The 12,500-nt window shown below is 38.8% G+C and overlaps 1 protein-coding gene and 1 pseudogene across 1 annotated transcript in view; both read right to left on the bottom strand.

Annotated features, from left to right (window-relative positions):
• The window catches only part of LOC146473152 (uncharacterized), a 489,085-nt pseudogene that overhangs the window by 130,492 nt on the left and 346,093 nt on the right, over nucleotides 1–12,500 (bottom strand).
• Nucleotides 1–12,500, bottom strand: part of LOC146473175 (fibroblast growth factor receptor 2-like) — a 50,298-nt gene that overhangs the window by 30,280 nt on the left and 7,518 nt on the right. The window contains exons 2-6 of the mRNA XM_085118835.1: nucleotides 8,026–8,319; nucleotides 5,398–5,775; nucleotides 2,542–3,033; nucleotides 1,357–1,521; nucleotides 1,157–1,267 (exon numbers count right to left, since the gene is read on the bottom strand). Of these exons, the coding sequence (XP_084974961.1) occupies nucleotides 1,157–1,267; nucleotides 1,357–1,521; nucleotides 2,542–3,033; nucleotides 5,398–5,775; nucleotides 8,026–8,319 (1,440 nt within the window). The remainder of the gene's footprint in view (nucleotides 1–1,156; nucleotides 1,268–1,356; nucleotides 1,522–2,541; nucleotides 3,034–5,397; nucleotides 5,776–8,025; nucleotides 8,320–12,500) is intronic.

The raw sequence follows: 12,500 nt of genomic DNA, 5'->3' as shown, positions 1-12,500 counted from the left end.
AGGTGAATGAGCCAATTAAAATACTAGGTATATTTTTCACTTATGATCAGTGTAAAAGTAGAGAGCTTAACTTCGACCTTACTTTTAAGTCAATAAGAAAGTCCTTAAGTTGCTGGCAATGGAGAAGCTTAACATTTATTGGTAAAATTCAATTAGTCAAAACATTTGCTATGCCTAAGTTTATGTATCGGATCTCCTTTATTTATGTATGATAAGGATATAATTAAAAGAATAAATTCTGTGATATTCAATTTTGTGTGGAGAGGCAAAGACAAAGTCAAAAGACCAGCCTTAATTAGTGAATACGAAGACGGTGGCCTCAAAATGCCTCACCTTGAATCTTTAATTAAAACTCAAAGAATTGTGTGTCTTGCAAGGTATTTAGATGATAATAGTAACCCGTGGAAAGTTTTCTTGGGAATTGTTTGTTAAATCACATAATCATTCTTGGGAAATATACCATTTATTCATGTCGTTGTAAAAATATCAAGCCGTCTGTATTCTTACTGAAGGCTAAAACATCTGAAACTCGGAAACTTAGAATTTTTAATTGCAAAAAAGAATAAAAAAGAATCTATTCATTATAAAAAATGGGAAAACATGTTATTGCAATAACATCTCAATAGATGAGTATCGGGTATTAACAGTTAAAGACGCAGTTGTATATACAGACGTTCTACCAAAAAAAGGAATTTGATGTAGAAGTATTTGTACAAATTAGTATATAGGTTTATATTATTATATAACCACAACATAAATTAAATCTAGCCGACTGTGAATGTAATGTAATGTTATTTTGTAACTAGTGTTAGTGAGTAGCGTAAGCGTTAGTGTAATTAACTTTGTATTTGTTTGTATTACTCTAGTATTTGTGCTTTAAGTGAAAATAAAAAAAAAAATGTTAAAAAAAACTTTCCATGCTTTTTGATAGCTTTGAAATGAACGGGAAAACGCCACAACTCTATCCCAGCAACTGGCAAGTATGAACTGAGAAGATATCGTATTTGTAACTGTGGAGGAGAGTGCTAATACGGTAGGACTCTAAACGTTACACAACAGAAGCTATTAACAGACTCCTCAAGTTATCTTCAGCAGTTGTTCAGGGATGTCCATTTCAACGTTTGACTGCTACGTTTAACAAGGATATTTAGCTCACCATTTTGTGTGCATGCGCCAATCAAGCTGATGATGTTCTCGTGCTTTCCAATCCCTTTCATCGTGTCCATTTCAGACAGAAGGTCTGCTAATTCATTCTCAGTTGCATTAGCTAGAAAAGAGTGTGATTCTCCACATTAAATAATGAACACAGCTACAGGACTCTGATTGGAAAGGAATAGTAAGGATAGTGCATCTTACCCTTAATCATTTTTACAGCTACTGAGCATGTCTCGGGCATCTCAGGCAACCCTACAGCATCACCTCGCATGACCAAACCAAACGCACCTTCACCGAGTTGCTCTCTTATCGTTAACTGAGATCTGTCAATTTCCCACTCCTCATCACAAGGCAGTTCATAAAGCTCTGCGTTGGACAGAAATCAAGCTTTAACTTTAACATCTTATAGGGGTGCAGCTAAAGATTGAAGATTCACTTGTTTATTATTCAAATGTTGTAATAATGCAACTAGTTTTGCCTTTCATGAAAGACTGCTGCTTTAAATTTATTTCTTTAAGTTGAAATCTTCAAAAACGAAACGACTCTTTTTTTAATTTTCCAGACATGATTCGCGGGTACATCCGTCATCGTCAGTCTGACGGTTATGAAAACAAGTGTTGAATTTTATAGCGCGCAATTCACAATGCATACGTTACGTTACGGAATATTACGTTATATGGTTTCAAAGTTACACAATGCGCGTACAGAGCCTCTCACCTAACCTATTGATATCAAACGTACTTTTTAAAACGTTCAAAGTCAAGCACTTGCTCAACGCGAAAGATTCTCTGAGAGGCTCCGTATGGGTGTTGTGTACTAATTTGAAAGTTCCTTGTGCAAGTTGTAATGCTTGCTACGTTGGTGGAACCATCCGACATTTTTCTACGCGCGTCCACGAGCACCTTTACTCAGAGAGGTCTTCTCTCATCTTCAAAGATTTCCAGAATTCAGAGTCGTGTCGTGCCTCCTGTTCAACAGATTGTTTCAACATTTTAGATTCTGCAGCTACTAAATTTCAAGTTAAGCTTAAAGAATCTATGTACATAAAATGGGAAAAGCCCGACCTCAATCAGCAGGTCAAGCACATTAATTTGACACTTTCCTTGTAGGCACCTTGACTTACAGTCATTTTGGTCTGGTACACGTGCATTTTAGCTCCTTTGTAACTTTGAATCCATGTAACGTAATATTCCGTAACGTAATGTAACGTAAGCATTGTGACATTGACGATGACGGATGTACCGTCGAAACACGTATGGAAAATTAAAAAAAATGTTTTTTTTTTTGAAGATTTGAACATTGTTGCTGGTGTCTCGACCATATTTTTAAGTGTTTTTGAACTGGTTGTGGTCAACAGGTTTTTAAACGAATAAGTGAGTTCTTTACCTTCAGCAATGTTTGAGTCGATTCCCGACGATGCCCCAGAGGAAAATCGTGAGCTATAGCTTCCATTTTTGTACTTTAACAATGGTGTGATAGCATTAAAAGATCCTGAGAAACTTAATCTTCTTCTTGGAACTAAAGAGTTGAGAGGTCTTAGAGTTCTATCAGTTTGATTTGAAGTGTTAGGCTCCGATGGTATAGGGGTTGACAATGCTAGCATGATATCATCCCTCTCTTGTAGTCTCACAATTTCCTTTTGAGTCTCTGAATTGTCAGGAAATTTGTCCTTTAGTCTCTTGCTATAGCAGAAAACAGACACTACAACTGAAGTAACCACAGTAAAAAGAACTGCTGCCAACAGAATCACGATGACAGCAACTAAGCCAACTTGGGTTGTTCTTTTCTTAGTATCCTCAAATGGTATCTTGTAAGCCGCCATTGCAGTCGCATTCTCCAAGTTTACTGGATTTCCACTTGCACCGTTTTTCTCTCCAGCTAGGAAAAAACCATGCAATAATTACGTTGAAAAGTCTATCCAAAACACTGATGTGAGAATCGTGCAGCTAGCATGGATGTTAATTTAGCTTCCAATGGACAGACAGTTTATGGTGTCATCAGTTAACACACATGGCTGATTTTTGTAGCTGTTGAAGGTCCTGTATAAACAGAAACAGGTTGTACGGTGCTGGATAGGAACAAATGATGCAGTGTAAGTTGGCGAAAAAGGACTTGTCATAATTTATATTGCATATTGCAGTATGAAAATCTAGGTGATGCGTGCTATTTAGTACAATAAATCAGTCACATGTCCCGCACCAAATGGAGTTGCCAGAACAACATGAACTGAGCTTCTCACTTTTTGTCTCACCATTTCACCGGGACTTTTGAGATTTGCAATAACTTGCATTCACTTTCTGATGCAAAAATTGCCCGAAGATTTACCCAAGATTTCCATCTGCTTGCCACCAAACGCAAGTTGACACAATGTTTTCTCGCTTCTATTTACCTTAGTTTGGCCGCCAAGGCAGCATTGAAATGACTTTTTGTAAATTGCATGTAGACTTATTGCTTCTTGCGAGTACGTAAGTTTGACATTTCTAAACTTGTGTTGCGTCACCTTAAACATATATTTGGCAATTTTTTTTGTTACGTTTGACGTAGAAAGAACGCACTCCTATACGAGGATCTCACTGGGGGGGGGGGGGGGGGGGAATGTTCATGCGTTTGAAAAACATGCTGAAAATAACATTTCAATACAAAGAGCAAGTTTTCAAATCACACGCAAAATTTTAAATCAATGTCAAAAAAGTCTTAAATCAATCACCGTCCTCGACAAGTTTTTAAACTGACTGGATTTCGAGAGCCGGGTTTCCGCTACCCATGTTAAATGTCACCTGGTAGTTATGAAATGAATTGACATTCATCAAGCCTTGGCGCTAGGGTTAGACACATTATGCTCGTAAATTTGACCATTATGCTTTTTAGCGTCACCCTAAAAATCGTACCATTATGTCGAAAATTATGCTCGTTTGATGCTGGCTGAAATTTCGCCCATGAATCAACGGTACCACGCAAAGCTTAAAACGCAACATCTTAATATTTTTGTTTTACTCTTAAAGGTGACGAACAATAACGCGGAAAATCTAAAATGTGTAGAGCATGTTAATACAAGTATTGTATGTCAGCAATTTGGTATATCTCTTGCGTCTACTGAGACATATTTCAGAGACGTAGACTTCTTTTGACTCGTCTTCCCTGGTCATCCCTGATTGTGACAATCGCCGCGAACGACCTGGACCGTCTGAGAATCAGGCTACCAATGAGATTGCAGAAATTTTTGTATGTGTATTATTAAGACGCAAAATACGTGAAAAGACCATAAAATGAGTATGTTTGGGAACATGGAAACTGGTTTGCCAGTTGAAACGATTCTTTGAGAGCAAGAAGTCTGGGGTGAGCAGCAAAAATAATGATATTTGAAAGACCTTGAAACAGTTTGACGGCTGATAACCACTTACTGCTTTTTGTGGCGGTTGATGGTAAATATTTTCCCTTTTTTGACGGTTGACGGTTAAATTTTAGGCTGGTTGACGGCTGACGGTTAACCCCATTGAGACCCTCCTATACAGATTAGAGTCGAGATTGTATAGGACAACGTTGATTGAATGAATGGAGCTTGGGACGCATATCTGGCATCCCCCGCAGATTTTGCAGGGGAGGATGACATCATCTCCAACTTGGCAAACGCGCACGAACGCACTCCCTTACGTTTGATTATTACTAGTAATATGTAAAATTTTGTCCATAAGGACAAGAAATGGTTTAAAGAGACCCAAAACAAAAGAAAAAAAAACAAAGAAACAAACAGTTTACGTAGATTTCTATCAATTTATGCAAATTTGTTGCCACGCAAATCTCTCTTATAGGCTATCGAATTTTTCGTGTAATTTTCCTTAAGCCCGTTACCATTACCTTAACATGTGTTCATTGAGTACATAAAAACCCAATCATAATAAAGAGTAGCGAGATTAAAAACATGACGTTTCGGCGACGACGTGTCACCATTATCAAATGTAAATTATTATAAGATCGGTAACGTTGTATAAAGAAAGAGGGTGTGAAATTACATTAGAATAAAATGAGATGGATTAAAATAAAAGAATGTGCATGTCGTCGCCGAAACGTCATGTTTTAATCTCGCTACTTTTTATTCTGAAATGTTTTCCCAATCAGTCTGGATTAACTAAATCTGACAAAGGATTGACTTAAAGGAATGCAAACTTCATAGTAAGGGACAGCCAAGGAAAGTTTAGTTGATTTCATGGTGGTTGTTATGCATGGCGACTACTTTGTACTTACCTCTTCTTGTAGGGTGTGTGGGTTTCACGTATCTGTTGAGGAATGCACTGTTGTAATCCTTGCCAATATGGTTACTCACAAAGCAGGTATAAAGTCCAAAATCATCCTCTGTCACATTATTAATTCTCAACTCGACACCATAATTCTCGCCTTGGATAGTCGAATAATAGCGTGAATCAATAAGCTTGTATGATGTATTTTCCGGATTGCCAATAAATTTTGGCACAGATTTGACAGATTTGTCCCATTTTAACCACCTAAAATCTGGAAGTGTTGCACTGACTAACACGATGCATTTCATTGTCGTATTCTCTCCAATCTCAACAGTTGCATTCCTTGGAAGGTTGCTTTGTAGAATAGGTTTTGTTTGATGATTACCTGCGAGGGTAAGTCAAAGTTGAGTTATATAAAGCAAACATTAGTATAATAAATAAAATAATCGTTTGTCTCGCGATGTAGTCATTTAAGTTGTAGATCGCAATTTTTCGACTGCTTACTGCTAGTCTTTATCACCCCGTAAGATCGATTCATAACGCATCAATATTTATATATAAAAAAAAAAGATCGGCTGTGCCTTCGTGCGGAATTCGATTCTCGCTACTTCGGGAAAAGAACTGTCTCGTTAGCAATCTGCAATTGCTCCCATCTCGTCTGGAGTTTCTTGATCGTCCGTGTGACGCCATATCCTAGTCACATGACCTTGTAACCATGTGCTTCGTTGTGGGAATTAAACTTTCGGAGATTTTTTATCGTTTTTAAGACTGTTTGACGTCTTATATTGCCCGTTTCTCCAGGACCGGCTCACATAACGGCACATGGTGTCAGAAGATGTCACAAGAATGTTCAATAGCATTGGCACAGGAACAAGAAGCTGCTCCAGGAACCGAAACTGACTTTGGATAGTTGCCTCGGTAGTTGCCGTGTGTCGCAGCCGACGCGAAGTCAAAATTCAAGCCATGTTGAGTCGGAGGAAGGGATCAAGTGAGGTCGACGCGCTCAAATCATGTCGAGTTTTGCCACAAATCTCACGAAAGAAACAGAGAAAAGTGCCCTGCCTACAGTTAAGTCTGTAAAAGGCGCAAGAAAGAAAACCACCTTATGTTCAAGTGTCCAAGGGAGGAAATCAAGTCCTAAAACAAGAAAACAACAACAAAAAAAACCTACGAAAGAAAGTATTCTCCCCCATCAGAAGAGAAAATATTGTCCTTGTCTATAAAAGATACTAAATAAATGTAAATACTTTTGAAACGGTCAATATCAGCTCGAGCAGCACAAGTCTTGTCTTGTATCTTGATCGCGATCGTTTGGTTCGACGTCATGTTCTAGTCACATGACCGTAATCATGTGCTTCGCTGGAGATGTTTACCAGTTTTAAGGCTGTTTGACGCCTTATAACTGTTAGGCGAGCAGGCAACAAAACTTGCCTGCTCGCCTAACGATACAGTTGGTACTGGCCAGGCATGAGGAATTTCTATTCCGTCATCCCCATTGCTGTTGTTAGGGCACCCTGACCTGGATGGTTTCCTTTACACTGCGTCTATATCAATGTGAATCTCGGTCAATAAACTTTATCTTGTTTCAAAGTAGATGGTAGCTAGTCTTGTTGGCTTGCTTTGCTGTGGCTAGTCGTTCTGATACCTCCGTGCTATTTGATTCTTTCTTGTATAGGTCTCCCTGTTTCGCCGATGTAGACTTTTCCGCATCTCGTACACTAATCCATCTTACTTAGACGGGTGAACCGCATCTTTAGGTCGTACCAAGTGTGACCGAAGTGTGGTGTCAGATTTGGAGACCTTTCATGTGCCTTGTTGTTGTAGGCAGCGGCCAAGTCTCGGAAAGTCTCTCTCTGTAATGTAGAACCACTGTGGACTTCACCTCAGCGCTGCCATCAGTCTAAAATCACGAACGAGACACAAAACGCACTCAAGAGTCTGAAATCCATCATGGTCCTTCCCGCTGAGAAGAAACTTAACGGAAAAGCTGGTCAGGTCCCCTGCGAGTGCTGCGAAGTATATATCGGCGAAACAGGGAGACCCACCCAAGAAAGAAACAGGATGGATATATTACTCGCCGGCACTCAGACTTCCATCGTTTCAGAGCACGACAACGAGACCGGCCACCATCCGTTTTGGAACGAGATAAAGTTTTTTTGATTGAGACTGGATTCACACTGGGACACTCACAGGATCAAGGAAGCTATCCACATTGGGCTACACCCTAACAAAATCAAAAGGGATAACGGAAGATACCAACGATCAATAAACAAGACAGGAGACAGGACCAACGGCGGACCGCTGAGGAGACAGTTAATTCCAGGAACATCGAGGATCTAAATCCGCCAGTCATAGCCGGCCTTTGTGATATAAATGCCGAAGCGTGATCAGTCGATCTCATCGCCTGATCGCAACGGTCCCGGTCGCAACGTCCCAAACTATAATTTAACATCGTGGGACAAACAATTCCTTATGAGTATCACATTCTACAACTATGACCAAGGGTTTCTTTCACGGTGAATTGTAGTGGTGTTATGTTGAAATCATTCAATCTGCCCAATCTATACCTTTTTATTGCTAGAACTGCAACAACGACCAATGCAATGTAATGTAAATAGAAATTGAGGTTACTTACGAACGAGAACCTTAAGCGTGTACGTATGATTTATACTGCCATATGGATTGGACACTATACAAGTGTACTTTCCGGAATCTTCAGGCAGTAACTCTTTCAGTTTTAGGTACCAAATTGAGCTGTTAAGGTATGGATCCATTCGTCTTGTTGACATTCTGTGTCCGTCTTTCAGCCAGGTGTATTTCAGAGGTGGTGCTCCTTTTGCTTTACACTTCAACCTGATGTTATCCGATTCCGACGATGCTCTAAATACCCCTTTTAATGTATTTGGAACAGAGAAGGTCGGTGGTGCATCTGAAAAGGAAGGAAGAAATCATTGAAATTTCCGACTATTCTGGTTTTCTCTTGAATAATGGCGTTTAGTCTGTTTATAGAGAACAAATTACTGAATGCTGATTGGTCGACACAGAAGACATTTTTTCTTAATTTTCCCTTCACCGACGTCAAAATTACTCACTCCTGATAGGTCGAACGGCGCAAATACTTGCTCCTGATTGGCTGAGCACGCCATTTCTACATTTTGTTGGTTTCTTCATTTTGTGTCGTGACAATAACGACTTCTCTCAGATTCTTTGGAATTTGACCTATTAAGCCAGATTGTTTGCGCCAAAAATACTTGCTACAGCTACAAAGGAAATTCCTTAAGGTGAAATTTCATTTCTTACAAGAAACAGCAAGAGATTATCCGTGTGAAAGGCTAAAAACTTGATTGGATTTGTTTGGTTGAAAAACTGAAATCATTCATGGCCGCGACCAAGTATTTTCACCTCGCTACGGCTTCTTCCAACGAACGATAACCGAACAATAATAACAATGCCCTTTTCATGGGAGGAAGGAGCAGGTCTAATTCAGAAATTGCTCTGCAAGTTCCTTCTATGGACCCACGGTTTGCTATTTTTATTGATCTGTACAGGATCGTGTGATTTTCAAGCGGTAGCTAGCTTCACAGTGGAGGTGAAACAAAATTATTGATACCTATTATAAAAATTTGGTTTAATTGTTGTTAGTTTACTCATGAATTAGACTTTTATTTTCTGTTCATTAAATGTATATAACCTTTTGTTTGTTTTGTACGCCAAGAAACAGGTGAATTGTTTGTTTGTTTTGCTTACGGGTGAGTGTTTTTACACCGGGCCGGGGCTGACTGTTTTACGAAGTGCCTCGTCGATAGTCTTAAGACAATTTTGACCTCTACGCAACGCAATGAGAAATGGCCCGATGAGTCCTAAAACCTGGAAACAGTCAACGAATTGACATCTCGCAAATCAAGTAAAACTGTCATAAATGAAATACAATACCAAGGGCAAAAATCGAAGAGTCAAGCAGACGTCGCTGAATTATTAAATACTTTCTTTACTGAAATTGGTCCTAACCTTGGCCGACATGTTGAGAATGTTGATACCACCTGTGAAGAATTTCTTTGTGCCACTGACAAGGAGTTCGTCTTTGAGGAAACAACATCGGCACATATTTTTTATCTGCTCTCAAAACTTTGTAAGTCTAAGGCTACAGGACTAGATAATATTTCAGCTAAATTTTTAAGGGAGTGCCCGGATTTAATTGCAGAGTCTCTAACTTATATATTTAACCAATCCCTGTTAACTGGTATTTCTCCTGATGAGTGAAAGTCTGCTAGGGTTACCCCATTGTATAAAAATTCTGGAAAACGCAATGATCCTACAAACTATCGACCAATATCAGTAATCCGAGTCGTGGCTAAAATATTTGAACGGGTTGTGTATGACCAGTTATACCAGTATCTTACTGAAAACTGTATTCTTTCTCGTTATCAATACGGATTTCGTTCCCTACACTCTACGGTTACTGCGTTACTCGAAGCTACGGATAGTTGGGCCACGGTTTCGTCAATGCCGTTGTTTTTTCTAGATTTAAAAAAAGGCTTTCGACACCGTCGACCACAATATTCTATTAACAAAATTGCAATTCTATGGAATACGCGGTCTCTGTCACAAATGGTTTACGTCATATTTGAGCAATCGCACTGAAACTTGTCTAATGAACTCTTCTATGTCCACTCCAAAATTAGTCAAATGTGGTATCCCCCAGGGAACAATTCTAGGACCCTTACTTTTTCTATTATATATTAATGACCTGCCTAGTTGTCTGTATTTTTCACAACCTAGAATGTATGCAGATGACACCAGCCTCACCTTCGCTAGCGCAGATCTAAAACATATTGATGACTGCCTTAACTATGATTTAAACAGGGTGTGTACGTGGCTATCTGCCAATAAACTGACCTTGAATTTAACAAAAACTGAATTCATGTTAATTGCGTCGAGACAGAAGTTATCAACATTTCCTGAAATTCCTTCTTTCAGTATAAATGACCATCCAATGGAGCAGGTGTCATCCACGAAATCTGGTGTGCACATCGACCAAAACATGAACTGGGAATATTAATGTCATATGCAGAACATTTGTAAAAAGATTGCTCTGCTTTGGGCGCAAATTAAGCGAATGAGACATCTTATACCTTTTAACATATTAATTAATGTATATGACGCCCACATTTTAATTACTGTAGTGTTATTTGGGGTAACTGTGGCAGTGGTCTCTCTGAAAAGCTTCAGAAGCTCCAAAATCGTGCAGCCCGTATTTTAATGTGTGTCAATTATGACTCTAACATCGATGAATTGTTCCGGGCACTGGGTTTGCGTAAACTAATATACCAAAGATTGGAATCAGCTGCTATTATGATGTACAAATCCCTACATGGAATGACCCCTGAATATCTGAGTTCTAGATTTGCTTCACGAAACGACGTAACATCATATCGATTAAGAAATACTGAAAATAAATTGGCTCTTCCGCAGCCCCGTACCAATTATTTCTTAAGTGTTTCTCTTATAGTGGAGCCGGGTTGTGGAACAGCCTATCTAGTGACCTTCGTGCAGCAACATCTATACATGATTTTAAATTTAATCTTCGTCACCACAGTTTTAAATGAGTTTTAACACGGCATCCTTGTAAAGCAGCTTTTAGTACGTGGTTAACAGTAGTTTAGGTTAGCTAGTTTAGTTAGGTATGATTTTGGTTATCTTGTATCTTTTATCTCTTTAATATTGCTGAAGGTCTTACCGTGTCTAAGTAAAGTTACCATACCATACCATACCATACCATACCATACCATACCATACCATACCATACCATACCATACCATACCATACCATACCAATTACATATACAAATCTTGGGCCCATTTTCATGGCTTCCTTTTTACTTTGCTGATAGCTAACTAAATAATCGTGTCTTTTTGTTTCTTTTTTTTATCTTTTTTCTTGTTTTTTTTTTTTTTTTGAATCTCTCAAAAAAGATAAATCGAAATGTGGTCCTTTTCCATAAGTCACTTCGGTAATTTGAATCTTTGAAAATTTCCTTAACTCAACTGATTGAGTTGCCTACCAGAAACCAAAACACTCTAGACTTGGTCATCATGCACTAAAAGCCCAACAACATCAAAAATGTCTCTGTCATACCAGGTATCTCAGATCACGACTGCCCTTTTGTCGAGCTGGACTTAACGCCCAGTACGTTATAACCAAAAACCTCGGTTGATCCCCTTATGCAAGAGAGCTATTTACAGTTCCTAAGGATATAGAAACTAATAAAGATAATAAAATAGTGAATGAAATCTGGTTAGAGTTCAAAGAGGCTATAATTAAGGGGATCGAAAATCACATCCCCCATAAAAGATCCAAAGTCAACGATAATTGACCATGGCTTACGCCAAAAATTCCTAGAATAATACGAAAGAGGGATAAGCTTTCCATCAGGAAAAAGCAGCAGATAAAGGTGGGCGCAAACGATCTAAACAGAACAACAAAGCGACTAAAAATCCTGATGAAAGTGATACAAAGCGAAACTGATAAAAAATAGCGTACTTGAGCTATGTTGAGTCAATAATAACTCCGATTGACGATCAAGACAGCCAGACTGGCAGGAAACGTTTTTTGGACGTATATCAAGCATAGTAGAACAACACTGTAGAGATCAAGTTATTTTTTGGTAAAGGTAAAGATTTGTTTAAACCAGAGGAAATAGTAAACTGGCCCTCGCCATACGCAGACATGGCTGACATTGAAATAACAGAATCTAGACACAACGCTTAAAAATCCATAAGGCGTCAGGCCCAGAGTATTAAAAGAAATGGCAAACCTAGTTGCCCCAGTGTTGACTGTCATATTTAAGAAATCGTATGACGACGGAGAAGTGCCTGAAGACTGGAAAACTGCAAATATCACCCCAGTCTTCAAGAAAGGGAAGAGGTGTGATCCAACAAATTACAGACCAATACCACTGACTTGTATAGCATGTTAGCTAATTTAACATGTTCTGACCAGTAATATTATGATACACGTAAACGATCAATATCTTATATCGTTTACAACACGGCTTCAGAGAGGGACGATCCTGTGAAACACAACTGGTTGACTTGGTCAGTGACTTATCTA

This window comes from Pavona decussata, unplaced genomic scaffold, assembly GCF_977016875.1.
Source record: "Pavona decussata unplaced genomic scaffold, jaPavDecu1.1 SCAFFOLD_95, whole genome shotgun sequence".
Classification (NCBI taxonomy): Eukaryota; Metazoa; Cnidaria; class Anthozoa; order Scleractinia; family Agariciidae; genus Pavona; species Pavona decussata.
This window is presented reverse-complemented; position numbering and strand designations above follow the sequence as displayed.